This window comes from Nicotiana sylvestris, chromosome 2, assembly GCF_000393655.2.
Source record: "Nicotiana sylvestris chromosome 2, ASM39365v2, whole genome shotgun sequence".
Lineage (NCBI taxonomy): Eukaryota > Viridiplantae > Streptophyta > Magnoliopsida > Solanales > Solanaceae > Nicotiana > Nicotiana sylvestris.
The window spans coordinates 27105862-27122208 of NC_091058.1; the positions used below are offsets into that span (position 1 = coordinate 27105862).

At 36.6% G+C, this 16347-nt stretch overlaps 2 protein-coding genes across 2 annotated transcripts; one reads left to right on the forward strand and one right to left on the reverse strand.

The window, feature by feature from the left end:
• Positions 1-2156: 2156 nt before the first annotated feature.
• Positions 2157-12841, forward strand: LOC104210645 (lysine-specific demethylase JMJ28). The gene is made up of 13 exons (XM_009759595.2): positions 2157-3448; positions 3572-3717; positions 4910-5012; positions 5098-5230; positions 5310-5373; positions 5460-6174; positions 7684-8013; positions 8553-9077; positions 9174-9246; positions 9325-9410; positions 10985-11104; positions 12256-12373; positions 12481-12841. Exons 1-12 carry the CDS (start codon positions 2858-2860, stop codon positions 12334-12336), a joined length of 2967 nt encoding a protein of 988 aa, XP_009757897.1. The 5' UTR covers positions 2157-2857; the 3' UTR covers positions 12337-12373; positions 12481-12841.
• Positions 12842-13123: 282 nt separating this feature from the next.
• Positions 13124-16114, reverse strand: LOC104210644 (protein MOTHER of FT and TFL1-like). The gene is made up of 4 exons (XM_009759594.2): positions 15874-16114; positions 15327-15388; positions 14957-14997; positions 13124-13376 (listed from the first exon to the last, which is right to left on the reverse strand). Exons 1-4 carry the CDS (start codon positions 16081-16083, stop codon positions 13147-13149), a joined length of 543 nt encoding a protein of 180 aa, XP_009757896.1. The 5' UTR covers positions 16084-16114; the 3' UTR covers positions 13124-13146.
• Between the last annotated feature and the right edge of the window lie 233 nt (positions 16115-16347).

Below are 16347 nucleotides of genomic sequence, written 5' to 3' on the forward strand. Positions count from 1 at the left end.
ACAAGCTTTTCAAGCAAATATTAGACTCATAGCGACATCAACTGTCTAGGGCCTAGTTCTTATATGATCTTTGAATGACCATGGATCGATTGTCCTTCAAGAAGAGCTTTACCTTATTTTTTTCCACGAGTAAGCAGTCTCTGATATAAATATCAATATTCTTCCGCCCTTATGGGAGGTGAGCGGGGTGTTCAAGAGAAGTAAATAAAGCCAGACGCATCATACTCTTGATTAGGGATTGTGTCATGTCAATTCTAATCTCATTGTTAAATTTCTTTCATAACGCTGATGAATAATGGCTACCATATTATATTACTCATTGTTCAAAAACGAAGGACCAAGCAAGAATTTACGCAGGAAAGATATTCTCCTTCAATTATTTGTCTACGTAGTAACTTTTGGTGTAATAATTAAGCACAGAACAGTAGACAACAACCATGGGAAAAGAAAGAAAAAAGATATAGACAACCTGTACTCTCGCTTCTGATATTAATTAGCAATTAACGGAAAATTGAAAAAAGCAGCGCATAATATTCTTCTACGTGAAAACAAAATTGGTAGTAGTATATATTCTACTGCAAATTGGAAGTAGTTTGTCCACTGTACGTATTTAATATGCATCACTCGATCAATATATAGACGTATTAAATTTGTGTAAGGCAAATGAAAACCAAACAGTCAGCAGTTTGTAAAACATCATTGCGTGCAGGTTGATGAAGTCTCATTACTTGATTTCAAGATTTTTCAGTTTTTGAATTTGTGGAAGGTTTCACAATGTTTCTGAAACACTTCTTCTATAAATCCTTACTTTATATAGTTTGATCAATTTCGTGTTGGTCTTCTTACATTGATCCATGCTCGTTTAACAAAGATCATATATATAGAACTTGCGCTGGTTCTTTGATATCTGTCTAATATTTACTTGAACAGCTTATACTACTGTATACGGGTGAAACCGGGGCTAACGCATACCTCGACTTCCCGATGGGTCAAACGAAGCAAGGATATCACTACATGGGATCGGAATCGAAGTTGGGAACTTCTTGTACCGAAGCCCGAATGGAGTGGCCTCCATCGGGCCTGATAAGACAACATTACCCGGACCTAGAACGAGCTCCGAGACCTCGGAAAGCATGACAACGATTGCACACGACTAACAGAGGACCATGATATCCGCACCCCACCGGATATCACGACGTTGATCTTGTCCGATGTCGGTAGCGTATCAGTAATTGACGAGAAAGTAGGATTTTTACCTTTTGTAGAATTGTACTATGGATGAAACTATCCTACTATATAAAAGATAAGCTTTTTATTCAATAGGACACACTATAACACGCAAACCAAGGCAATTCAAGTTTATTTTCTGCGGCAAAACTACCGTTTAGCTTAAATTCGAGCCCATCATTAACGTAACAATTGATTTGATTATTCCTTTTGTCTTTAACTCGTTTATCTAATATTCTTGATTATTTATGTTGAATCAATCCACATATCCTTAAAATCGCGCATGAATTCAATTGTTATCCATTTTAAGGGTAAACAACACCAACATCAACCATAAAAGAGAAAAAAATTTGAAGTGGCAAAATGCAACCAATTTGAATATGCAGATCGCAGTTTTCAATTCCACTCTTGGAAATGACAAGCAAGAGCTTTTTCCTGAAGGACAATTAATCCATATTCATTTGACAAATATACTGTACAAGTAGCACTGGTTGGTTAATGTCTTTGTCTTAATATTTTGCTTGAAAAGTAAGGTTAACAAAAATTGCTATCTTCTGATATCCCGGAATTGACCAACAGAAAAACTCAACATCAAAAATATATATATAACTGAGTGTTTTTCAAGACCATCTCTTTTTAACAAATTGATTTAAATTCTGCTAAATGTTGAAAACTTAGCTACAGTCTACAGAGAAATAGCAGATTCAGAAATTTTGTAATCAGTAAATGTCAACAAGAATAGAAAAAAGTAATCAATACAAAAATATACTGAACAAAACATGCCAAAGCATTTTTGCTGCTGAAAATGCACAAAATCACACTCCCAAATTGTTGAATCTTAGTACCATACTTGAACAGGGTGATCATACCAAAAATCCAACCCATGATCAAATACATTATTTGAACGTACCAACTGCTATCTGATATCCCTTGTTAGTAACTTTCCCAAGAATCCTGATATCCCAACCAACCCTATTAATGTATTCTCTGCCAAAAGTGAAAAAGAGAAAAATTCATTTTGAGAACAATCTGATCTATGCAACAAATCTTAGTCAAATACAAAAATCATTTCTATCGTTCAACCAAACAGAACAACAACTATCTCAAACAACTGAAAAATGTAAAAGAACCAAGAAAATGAAATCAATCACAATATCTCATTGACCAAAAAGAAAAATTCATTCACAGACAGACAGAGTCTCTCTGAATTTTGCCATATCTCATCAAAATGCAATCCAATTTTTTTCTGATTCATTCACTGCTAAGCTACACAGTCTGAATTAGTGAGTTCCTCATTGTGTGGGACTGATCAGATGCACACATCTATACTGTGTATATATATATATAAAACTACAGAATTTAAGGGGGTCATTATTGGATGATGCAGTGTCAAATAGATTCCACTTGTGATTCAATTGAAACCTCCAAGACAAATTAGGACTCTTTTTTTCATCACTCCACACACAAAGTACACACTATCTGTCTATCAATATCTCATTAAACACACACACATACAAAAAAAGTCACGCACTAAACCCTAGTCCCAGAAAACTCCTTGAATACTCTGTACTTTTAAGATTCGATTTTTCTGAGAAAGTTTTGGATTTTCTTGGAAAATTGAAACACCCAAATGGCGGAAAACGGTGCTCTGCCGGACGATCTCCGGTGTAACAGAACGGACGGCCGGCAATGGCGGTGCAAACGGCGGGTAGTGGAAGGGAAAAAGCTTTGTGAAATTCACTATATTCAAGGCCGTCACAGGAATAAGAAGCAGAAGGTACCGGAGTCGCTGAAAATCATTAGAAGTACGAAAAACAAGAAGAAGCCCAAGATTCAGAATTCAAAAGGGTCTCTTGAAATTGGGTTGAGAATATTAAAGAAGAAACCCCTCAAGCCTAAACCCTGTGTTTCAGAGGCATTAGATGAAGCTTTGAGGAGAATGGAACTTAAAAGAGGGGATTTGCCGTTAGAATTGATTCGGGTTTTCTTGAAACGACAATTAGAGAAGAAAAAAGATAAAGAATCAAAGAATGATAGTGCTGAATTGATGAGAGAATTCCCTAATGCTGTAATGGCTATTCCTCCTACACCCGCAGAGAATTTCAGCAATGCAGGTTCTGTTTTGGACATAAAATTAGGCCTGGATTCGAGCTCTAGCCCCTTTTCGTTAAGGCGTTTCCGATCAAAAAATATTGAACCCCTTCCAATTAGTACAATGCAGGTTATTTCTTTTTTCGTGTGAGCTTTTATTTTAGTTCAAAAAACTGATGTTCTTTCAAATTGTTATTGTTGTGTATACATGATAACTGTTGTAATGAATGTGGGGGGCCGTTTTGGTGATTAGGCCGTGCCATTTGCTAAGAACGGGAAGAATTTAAGTAGAGTAAGCAGGAGGAAGTGTCATTGGTGTAGAAGAAGCAGCTACCGGGTTCTGATCAAGTGTTCGAGGTGTAAGAAACAATTCTTCTGTCTGGATTGTATTAAAGAAAGGTTTGATCTTTTGCTTTCCTTAGTTTTTGAACTAATTTACTTATATTTATGTATGGTTACCTGTTTTCTCACAATTCTCCTGTATGCAGAAGTATTTGTATTGAAACCATTTTTTTAGTGTTAAATACATTCGCAGGCAAGTTATACCATCTGCCTTTGATTCTGGTTCTTAAAAGTTGAACTATCTTCAGCTAGATTGTTCAATGACTTTAACCTTTTCTCAAGGAGCTTACAACTAGCTATAAGTGGGTAAAATAATTTTTATTGGCTGCATCTGATACTCTCAAATTAGGACGACATTCAGTTAGGATGTTAATGACTTTAACCTGTTGGCATGGATCTTAGAACTATGAGTTGGTAAGAAATGAAAAGGACTATTTAGGATGTCCTTGACATTTGACAAGACGGTGAGCTGTATTTTTCTTATTGCTTCTGCTATGCTGCTGTGTCCTGCCACTTCAGGTGATTTGAACAGCTTGTGCTTGGAAAGTCTTTTCTGTTAGAGAAGAAAAAGCATAGGAAAAAGGAACTGTATGGGGGGGGGGGTGGAAAGTCGTGGGATGTAAATGTTTGCGGATGTTTCTCTCCTTATAACCAAATGAGAACCGGTAAAAGATAGTAATTGACTGGGAGAGAGGGGTGGGGTGGGGAGTGGATATGTAAGAATAAGTTAACAGTTACCTACATTTTTTCAAGCTTAGCTGAAGATTACCGAGTTCTTGAGGGAACTCTCCTTCAAGTAAATTTTCAGCTTTGTCAGATTGGAAAGGCAAGATTTCCAGAATATTGGTTCATCAAAAGGCACACAGAATGAAGGTTCATTAACGAACTTAAAATTGATGGAATGGCACCAGTGAAGTTATTGTTTTTGACATCAATTAATCAACCTCTGCAAATGAGCCAAGTCTTCTGGCAAATCCCCTGTGGAAAGTGTTGTTACTGATGTCGAGGGAAACAAGACACGATCGGTTTTTGATGTGTGGAGGAATGGTACCTTGAAGTTGCATTCCAGAAATGCCTAAAGCTGTGCCCCTATGGTGGTGGGAGAGCCTGCAAGTGATGCCAATCCAGCTGCAAACTGAACTGGAAGCAGGCCAGTTGCTTGCTAAAATGTTGTTAGGTTCAGATGGAATGTGGATATGTAACAAGAACAACTTGTTACGTGAAAGTTCTGATGTTTGATCTGTTTTAGGTATTTGGAGAAGCAAGAAATTAGAGGGGCATGTCCTGTTTGCCGTGGAGCCTGTAGCTGTCGGATCTGCAAAAGGAATGAATTGAAGCCCTCCAGTCATAAGGTATGACAAAAGTGAAACTGAATTTGAGCCATTGTATGTACTTATCTAATTCTGATTCGCTTGTTTATGAACAAAACTGTACCAGGAATTCTGTAGGCATAAAAGGAAGGTTCAAAAAGTCCAGCTACTTTATCATCTGGTCCACCTGCTTCTTCCTGTACTGGAAAAAATAAATGAAGAGCAGAGAATTGAAGTGGAGATAGAAGCAAAGATATCGGGTACTGTTATTACTTGACACTCTGGGATTTGTTTATTTTTTCGAGTTTGAGACATCTACTCATATTTTACATTTTATAGGAAAGCAGCAACCTGACATTCAGGTTCAGCAGGCTTCAGCAGGAGAAGGAAAGTTATATAGCTGGTAAGTCGACTGCTCCTGAAAAGTTTGGTTGGTAAGGATATTAAACCCGCTGCCTGTCTTATCCATGCTATTTTAATTCTGAGCAGTAGTAACTGCAAAACCTCCATTCTGGATTACCACAGAATCTGCTCTGAGTGTTCATATAGCCTTTGCTTACATTGTTGTCGGGCGTCCCGTCGTGGAAGCTTAGCTGAAGATTGCAAATCCAATGGTTCTAATGAAGAACAAGCTTGTTCTTCTAACTTTGAGCGAACATCAAGGATGAAGCATACTAGCACCTCAAGGCAAAGTTTCTCGGGGATACATTACTTGCAAGCTTGTGCTGATGGAAGTATATCTTGTCCCCCTGCAGAATACGGCGGTTGTAGTAATAGCATCCTGGAGTTAAGATGTGTATTTCCCTATGCTTGGATCAAGGAACTGGAAATCAGCGCTGAATCAATATTATGCAGCTACAACTTTCAGAACGCGGAACACATTTTTTCATCTTGCTCATTATGCAGGGGAAGCGATCACAAGGATGCTGTTTTTGATTCATTCATGAAAGTGGCTGAGAGACAAGATTCGCGGGACAAGTTCCTGTATTGTCCGTCTATAAAGGATCTCCGTGAAGAAAACCTTGAACACTTTCAGAAACACTGGGGTGAAGCTCATCCTATTATAGTACGAAATGTGCTTCGAAATTCTCCTGATTTGTCTTGGGATCCTGTTGTTATGTTCTGCACTTACCTTGAGAAAAGGTCAAAATGTTCCCGAGATAAAGAAGCAGCTAAGGCACAAAATCACTCGGACTGGTGTGAGGTAGGTACTTTATGCTCTCTTCTCTAGATCTCTGATAAAATGCTCTATGTCCTCTGGGCCGTTGACAAGAATTTTCTTTTATCATCACCCTTGACTAGAACTTAACCTCTAAATTACAATATTTTAGGATGCAATTGACAAAGTTATGTTTATAAGGTTGATATCAGTTGGGGTAGAAAGGCAAATCTCTATCAGAACAACAAATTTTGCTCTCTCTCTCTCTCTCTCTCTCTCTCTCTTTCCAGAACGGGAAGAACGGCTGGGATAGGCTATAGTCTGACCTTTTTATTTTTATTTTTGTAATAACGGAGGTGTCCGAGTGCTTTCTTGTGCCTCTACTATTCCACCGACTATCTGCTACCTCCTACCAATACAGGGGTAACTTTGCCCCTACGCTTAGACAAACGGGAAGAAAATCACCTACCGTTTCTTTCTTTGTGGGATTTTGAACACTAGTCCTTCCATGGTTTTCACCCACTTCATTGAATGCTCGACCAATCCTTGGGTGCTATAGTCATCTAACTCTTAATTATAAATCAGAAGGATGCATGGACTAAATTCATGTAGATGAGAACTGCGCTTCTCCTTTAAATAATTCTAATTATGAAAAAGCTGGAGTCTGAAACGAAGCTGCACAATCTTATTTGTTCTCTTCCCCTAGATATTCTTATCTGTTAAGTATGTTTTTTCTTGGTTGATATTAATAAAGGTAGACGATCTGAAGAACATAGCTGTCTATGAACTTCTCTCTTCAGTTCAGGACAGTAAGGACTACTTTCTATGTTTCATTTATATGGTAGCGTTTGGCTGGACATGAATTTTAAGAAAAAAAGCAAGAAAGGTTTTGATGCATGAGCTAAATATATATGACATACAAAAGTTCCTAAGAATCTGATTGTCTTCGGCATGCCTGCCAACTCCTCTAAGAGCGTGTAATTGACGGCAAAACGGGCATGTTAAGATTAAAGAGTTCCCAAAAATAAAAGGTGTCAATCTATTTGGAACAGACCAAAAATGATAGTATCATGTAAAATTTAGAAAGTTTTTTTTTTTGGTGGGGTGGGTGGGTGGGTGGGGGTGGGGGATTAGTTCGGACGATGGATCTATCATCTATATATCTTATTTGTATTAGTCTTCCACCCTGCATTCTCACCATTTTTAAAAACAGAAAAGGAAGAGAAAAATAATTGTGTAATACTTATGATAATAAAACATTCTAAAGAGGGCGACCAAATGTTCTTGGAAGTTAAACTTAATTCTCACGCAATGTAATTAACAAATAAAAAGGCAAAAGATATATAGAGTAAAAATATAGCTACAGCATCTTTTTAAAGGAATTATTTTGTGTTGTACTAGTGCTTTGTAAGGAATCATTTAAATTGATGATGTTATACTTTTTTCTTATCCTCATTGATTTTCTACATTTTTCTTTTTTAAATGAAGTAGTCTCTGAAAGTGTACATATTTATATAAAAAGAATATCATGGCCTGATAATCTGCAGTTTGTAGGTTGAAATAGCTAGAAAGCAGATATTTATGGGGTCACTTGAATGGCAAACACATGCAACAATGCAGCGCGATATGGTAAAGTTTAGAGCATGGCTTTCTTCCCATCTATTCAAAGAACAGTTTCCTGCTCACCATGCGGAGGTCTTGAGGGCTTTGCCACTTCAAGAGTATATGAATCCAAAATCTGGTCTTCTAAATCTAGCAGTTAAACTGCCACCGGAAATGCCAGAAACAGATTTGGGACCTTCAATCTATATTTCCTATGGTGGACCTGAAGAAGTATCGCAAGCAGAATTTGTCACTAAACTATGTTGTGAATCTTATGATGTGGTAGGCCTAATTCTCTGCTATTATATATATTTTTGGTTTATTTACTTATCTTGGCTGCATGCAATTGAACATTGAGGCTGTCCTATCTATTATATCTTCTCTGTGACTGCTAATTTTCGAAAGATGAAACACGTCTCTGCTTCTGTGAAGCTACTAGCTAGTAATCGTACAAGATGCACTAATATAGCATGGAAAAGTTCATAGAAACTTTTAGTGATTCAACCATCCTGTCCCCCCCCCCCTCTTTTCCCAACCTCTTCAGTTACATGTAGCATGCTATGTTACTCGGACTCTCCAAAAATATCGATGGGTGCGTGTCGGATCCTCCAAAAGTAGTGCATTTTTGGAGGATCCTACACAGGTGCGACAGCTATTTCGGAGAGTCCCGGCAACATAGGTAGCATGAAAAATATAAATTTTAGTAGACTGGAACTACTCGGTTCTAAATGTGATTTCCTCTTACAGTCCGAAATAAAGATTGATCTAGCATGTGAGATGACTACTGAAATTTTGATTCATATTACTTGGGTTTTGCTCAGGTTAATATTCTTGCATGTGCTACCGATGTTCCCATTTCAAAGGAACAAATAAGAAAAATAAAATGTTTAATGAAAAATAAGAAGCCTCAAGATCACAAGGAATCTACCAGCTACTCAAGTGATCAGAAAGGAAAATCATCTCTGCATAGTGGAGATACAGAAGAATCCTGTCTGCAGGATGGAACTGGAGGCCACTTGCCTGATGGTATTGCTAAACGACCTTTCTACTCTGCTGACTCACTAAATGGTCAAAGGTATGGAGACCAAGATGGCAATAGCTCCAGTGACAATGAAAATGACTCAGAGTTTGAGTCTGATGTCTCACTGTTCTGCTCTGGATCTGTTGAAAGATCTGAAGATTCAGACAGTGATTATCTTTTTGAAGATGTCGATAGTGTAAAGAAAGAAGCAAAACCCTCAGGTGCTCAGTGGGATGTTTTCCGCAGACAAGATGTCCCAAAGCTTCTAGAGTACCTCAGAAGGCATTCTAGCGAGTTCACCTCCACGTCTGGTTATTCCAAACAAGTAAAGCCCTTTGTACCAAGAGTTTCATGGTAAAGGTAGAGTATGATGATAAAAATTAACTTAATCTTTCATATCTTTGGCATGTACCTGCTGCAGGTTATTCACCCAATTCTTGATCGAAGTTTCTTCTTTGATGCATTCCACAAATTGAGGCTTAAGGAGGAATTTGGTATATTTGCTTTGTCTTATTTTATCTTTTATCGTTTGGATTAAATTAGTACTAATTCTTAATGTTATAACTTTTTAGATGTTCAACCTTGGACTTTTGAACAACATCTTGGAGAAGCGATTCTCATCCCTGCTGGATGTCCATATCAAGTCAAACAACTTAAGGTATCCTTTATAGTGATGACCTTCATACATCTTCCCACAAACACGATTTCCTCACTGCTCATGTAGAAGTTTACTATATTGGATAGTCTGAAGATAGAATTAAGAACTGCAAATTCTTGTTTTAACCCCATGAAGTAGTTAGAAAACAGAAAGAGGAATCCATTGACCAAGGACAGTATGTTCCTATATCTTCTTCAGAATTTTTCTGGTCAGTCACGGATAAATAAATACATAGGAAATGTCAGACTTGGAGATAATTATAAGCAAAGACTATCTGGATCAATTGAATAGATCCCACCATATTCAAATGACAGTTCGTTTAAGGTGACTCTTCCGCTTTGTAACTTCTTTATGACGAAGTAGATTTCTCTTTAATTTGCAAAATTATTAACAGAAGCTTATTGGTGGCAGTGTTTTTGAAGGATCGGATGAGGAACGCTTAGGCCCTGAAACTAGGTGCAAAGCAGGCTGGGCGCTTTGCCTTGCTTTGGTGGCACGTCAGTGCAGACACCAAGGCGCTATGTTGTGCGCCTCTTTACCCATGGGCTCTGTCTTGAATAGGACGACACTAAACAATATATATACTTATATAGTTGGCAAATTGATATATCAATTTTCACGATTAGGAATAGGAAACTTTTGATCGAACGATTAGGAATAGGAAATTAGAAATCCAATATAAGAAATTAAGTCAGCGTACCTAAACCTAAAATTTAAAATGCATCTTTGCATCTGAATCATAAATTATCGTTTTGAACTTGATTTACGTTATTTTTACTATATATTTCACTTTATTGTAAATTTTCAATTCTGTTATCCATATCAGTGATTAAAAAAGCGCTCGCTTCATCGCTTTAAGCGAGGCGTGAAGGGTAGCGCTTCAGGTCTTTGAAGCTACTCTGGTAAGAAAAAGCGACCGCTTCTCTGTAAAAAGCGAGAAGCGGTGAAGCGAGAAGAAGCGTCCGCTTCTGTGTTTAAAATTAACCCAAGCCCTATTTTATAAAAAACGAGTTTGTAAACCGTAATCCGTATATTATTTTCTCTTGCATTACAAGCATATTTCTTCCTTTGCGACTTTCTTCACTCAAGCCCATGCTTTGTTTTGCGTTTACACTTAAGAGCAAACGAGCCTTGGCTCTTTTCTAAGCTTCTCTTCATTGACGGCAGTGATTGATGGTAACTGTTAGTTGAAGTTACTGGCACGTAAGACCATGATTACAAATTGTATATTACTATTTGTGAACATCTCATTGCAAATTACTTATCCAGAGAGAAAAAGAAATCAGAAAGTATGTTCGGCGACAACTTTAAATCAATTCTCACCATATCCAACTTTGCAACAATTTTACTTTTCCATGTTCTGATTAAAACATGCTGTGAGCTGTGTCATAGTTACAATTAGCTCTTCTTTGTCTAGAAGAGCCTTAGACCAGCCTAACATTAATTGCATGTGTGCATATTACCAGCTCAACTGAATCTAGTCGCATATGTATATTTGTCAGTATCTGGGCGCTTTGTTTCTTTTAGGCTTTAGCGCATTATAACTGACATAAGATTCTATTCACTGTCTACAGTCATGCATCAATGTTGTTCTGGACTTCATCTCGCCTGAAAATGTTGCTGAATGTATCCACATAATTGATGAAATTCGTCTACTTCCTGAGCACCACAAAGCCAAGGGAAAAGTGCTGGAGGCAAGTTTCACAACACTCTTTGTTTTAGTTGCTAAAAACTCAGGTTCAAACTGCTATAATGTAGAAACCCGAACATGGTATTGTTTGACGTTATGCTTGTCTAAGACTTCTGTTAGCTTTCATGTTTAGTAGCAAAAAGCATGTTGTTTGAGGTAAATGTTTGTAATTCTGTTCCTAGATCTAGCTTTACAATTCAAAAGAAAAATGCTCCTACATCCAGGTTTTTTTACATATGCCAGCTCACTAGTCCAAAGTAGATCTCATGTTTGAAAACCTTATGTCATTTTCGTGTATGGTACAATCCATGATGATTGCCTGCGGAGGCGGACCTACACGGAAGGTAAGGGGGTCACGGGCATCCGTTAAGCTCACAAAAAATTCTCTCTCTATATATATATGAATGTATAGGCGGTATACGATAAGAAATGAATATATATTTAACTAGGCACCCTCATACTTAAGCGACGCTTTGGGGGCACTGGTCGCGTTTGTAGCTTAGTGCTGGATGACTTGGGGTTCTATTCCCAGCTCCAGCAATGAATTATTATTTTTGCTTTTAGTTGAGTGATTATATATCTTTTTTTTTTGGCTTTTTTCCCCGTAGTTTCTGCTCCTTTTCCTTTTTTGGCTCTTTTCTTTAGTTTGCCCCTCCAAAACTCATTTTCTTTTTATTAGACCCCTCCCTCAAAAAGCCCCAGACATATCTCTCCCGCTAATATGAGTTTTGACATATGATGCACTGTTAATTGTTCTTTTCTGAATTTGATTTTCCCATTTCGCTATTTCTTTAACCACTTCACATGATGTGCTTTTTTTTTCCTGTCACATGTTTTAATTTGCACTTTGCAAAAAATAAGTCACTTCTTTGATTTATATTATTACCTATATTTATTTCTTATCATCAAAATCTCATGTCGTCGTTCAACTAAGTGTAACTTATGCATAAAACTTTTATTCCAACAGCGTTTAACAATCGAAATTTAGGACCTTTTAAAATCATCAAGTTATAAGAGAGTGATACGCCAAACTTTGTAGCTAGTAACTGGCATGAGTCATCACAATATTAAACATAGTGGTGCCTCTGCCACTTCTAAATTCTGGGTTTGCCTCTGAGGATTGGATTAATATACCTCTTATAATGTGTCTAGCAGGTGAAGAAAATGGCTGTTTATGGGACCAGTAATGCAATTGCAGAGATTCGCGACCTCGTGCATGCTAAGCAGTCCTCTTGAGAGATGATAGACATGCAGTCTGTCTACTTATGCAATAGTAAGTTTAGGACTTGGTAGAAGACTGTACAAAGATAATTGTTTTTTTAATAAGATAGCAAGGATGCAACTTCATATTTTTCAAAACTGATTGACGCTCTCTCATAGATGTTGCAGGTTCATGCTACATACTGCCAGGGAATAGGATCTAGTACATTTTTCGACAAAGAAAGGATGAGCGGACATTGATTAGGTTAATTAGATCCTTGTCGCTCGTCAACAATTGGTTATGTATATATCTGAAGATGAAAATCAAAGATCTTGCGAGTGGCAGATTGAACACATAAAATGCCTTGAAATCGTATATTCAATATTCATTGTACATGCTTCGTTAGGGTCCTTTTGATGCTTCTGTAGATGTCCATAATTTAATTGCTACAATTTATGCTCTCTTAACAATATTGGTTTGTCCGCAACAACATTCATTGATCAATTTATAAATTCAATAGCTACATCTTGTGACTGCTCACCCAAGTTCTTTTTATACAAATTTAAACACTAGTTTCTTTGCATTGTATAAAAAACAGTTACGTTAAAATCATGAGTCAAGAGAGAAACAAGTCATAATAAAACATGACATGTATTCCTATAGATATAATTGTACGTACATAAACACAGCTATACATGACTCGATCGGTATAGATACAAGAAAGAGTACTTCGCTAACAAGATTACATTGCTATATCTTCACACACACACACATATATAGGGTAATTTATGATCATATGTAACCTATAGCAACATGATAAATACATAGTGTAGAAACGTAGCTAGCTAACGTTTCTTGTTTGCAGCATTATGTTCCTTTTGTGAATTAAAGTAGAGGGCAGCCACAGGAAGACCGAGTCCATTGTCGCTTGCAAACTTGCGAGTGTTGAAATTAGCACGCCCTGCTGGTGGTTTATGGGGCACTTGCTCCGCCTCCGTCTGCCTAAACAAAGTAAACACGTATCGATGTATTCCGGTTGGTGGCTGAGGTCCCATATATTCCGTAAGCTCCCTTCCTGCAACCCCATCACATGAAGAAATAGTGCTAAAGTTTCAAGTTTTATGTACTGATAGAATAAAAAATATTTGCATTATCAGACGGCTTATAAGGTAATATAGGCAAACTTCTACAAGATGCAATATTCACTATCAACTTGGTAGAAATAGCATTATAAATTAAATTACACCAATAACGTAAAAAAATCTTTTTACGTTATACAGATTAAAGCCGTATTAGTCGTAATTGTTGGAATATATACCACAGCGGAAGCAATAACAGAATCTTATTCACGTGTAATCTAAACAACTAGCACGTATGGAGATTTTAGGATTACCTCTTGAAGCGTAAACACAACAAATCTAGGTCGTTCTCCAGTTCCTCAGTTGAAAACACACTAGCAGATTTCCACAGTCTTCTACTGTGTTACCCAAACAATAACCGAAAATAGAGAATTTTGGGTGGGCAAAATTCTAGTAGAAACCGCAGTCAGAATCATGTAAAAAACGTCCAGCCCTTATATCCATATATATAGCTGCGTTTTTTAGGTCAAAACCGTTTTCAAAACCTGTTAGGTTTCCTTCTCCCACTAAGGGACGGTTTCCACATTTTCTTTCCCACTAAGTAACAGTTTCCACTATTTTCTATTATTTAGGCACAGTAGGGACCACAAAATTTAATTAACAAGGCTTCCTATTATGATATTAATTTCGAAATTCTGAAACTAATTTCCATCATAATAAATTACGAATTATTCCACTAAAAATTCGTAATTGCACTCCTTAGTTCAATTTCGAAATTCTTCCATAAAACCTTATTTAACTCCCCATGTTAAGATTCAGATACTAATCAATCAAATTAAATTACTGACTATTTAATTTATTGATTACTTCCTTTAGACTTACACTTAACTTATTTCATGTGTCGGATACAAAATCCACCGGCCGGGTTTACACATGAAAACTTATAAGCTTTCATAAAGGAGTATCATCAATCTCAAAATTGAGACATGGATTCCATCAACTAATTATTACTTCGCCAATGTATATCATTGTTATCCAATTTACCAGGCTTATTGACTCGCGAAAGAATCTCGCCTTTTAATAAATCAAAACAACAAGTGACATACACAGCTAATAATAATTATATCAGGATTAAGAGTATAAGTACATTAAATGGACTAGAGAAATTATTTTATAAAGTCAGTATAAAATACTCATCTCTACTTGATCCGTTCAATACATACAAAATGTACTAGCACAAGAAGTTGGAATTAAACCATTCCCATAATCAAGATAAATTATATTTAATCTTGTGCTACAATCATTCCGATGATTTGTCCAATTCCATCATTAGATTGTGAACATTAACTTTTATGTCTTACAAGAACCGATGATTTAATCTTCCGTGTATAAGCTAAACTCTATACACTAAATCATCTACTATGTAAGCAATGGACGCACAAACCAACACATGATCTATTTAAAATGAAACTTTATTGAATTTAAACAAGTAAATAAATAATTGTTCATAAAGAATACTATAACAATACGCATGACTTATAGTATATTCTAACAGTAATTGTAAGTATGACGTTACCTTCAGAGGCATCTCCTCCCTCTGGAATATCCGTTACAATCCTGCAAGAAATAGTACCACACCATTTAAGACAACTTATTATTTCTCTACTTCAATATCAAAACCATGCAGGTTCTTTCTGCTTCCGTATTTAGGAAGAAGATGTTGTACGAAAACAAAGATAAATTCAAAGGTAACTATAAGTAGATCTTTTAATAAGCATTAAAAAGTAACCCTAAGTAAACTATTATCACAAGTTAAACTAAACTGAGTAAAAAATATTTATCCTATCCGTGCATAGATCGATAAAAAGGATGGCCAGTTGAGATAACTAAAACAAGTGGACTATTTGCATGGCAGAAGGAGAAAATAAATTGACAAATTAAAGTACCAATGGAGCCATTCTCTAAAAGTCGGTTCACTGGGACTAGGAGCATCTGGATCAGCCATAACCTGCGAATTATCCCATATCGGACCCAACAATAAGTCTTCTTCGAATTTTATCTCCCTAATAATCACTGCTCCTATATGTCTTACATTCATAAACGATATAATTCTATTCAAAATGTGTATGAAAAAAAAAATTGACACCAGTACTACTAAAAAAATCAAACGGTTTTATAATTAATAATGGATATTCAACTTCATCGAAATCTTGACCTTTGTACGGCGAATTCTGATTTTTTTTATGAGAGGTTCTCCGTCCAGTCCTACTGACTTGTCGCTTTGATAAGAGTTATTTGATTAAAATAATTCATATCTATTACTTAATCACTTCTAAAACATTAATAATAAAAGTTGTTTGATTAAATTGCACTTATTTATTATTCAATGGCAGGTTTGTCTAAAATACTCTTTTATCTCATTTAATCTCACTTTGCTAGAGTAATGTAATATTTGGGAGTGAAGGCAGTACTAGTAGGCGTAGGCAGACTTACAAGGGTGTAAAGATTATTAGAGTCAGGAGAACCCTGTATATGAAGTCTAGGCTTATGTGCAGCTGCAGCCGGTTTTATTTCAACTCCATTTGATATTTGTTTGGAACCATACTCTACGCTAAACTCAACCACCGGAACAAACATGTCGACAACATCTCCGATCACCTTTCCGACAACTAAAGGATCCACTGACCTCGAAGGATTTACCATTCTCACAATTAATTGACTGATTGGTATACTACCTAGTCAATTTTCGTGAAGCAACTGATAATTAGGAGATGTCGAATATATAGCAAAGTGGACACGTATAAAAATGGTCATTGTCATGTTAACAGCTGAGGAGACACGTGTTATGTTAAAAAGACCTTGTGCGACAGTACAACAAGTATATCTCGAGGGCCGCCGAAATGTTTTGTTGGGACATATATCCAGCAAAGGAGCAATATTAGACGGAAAAAGAAAAACTAATACAAA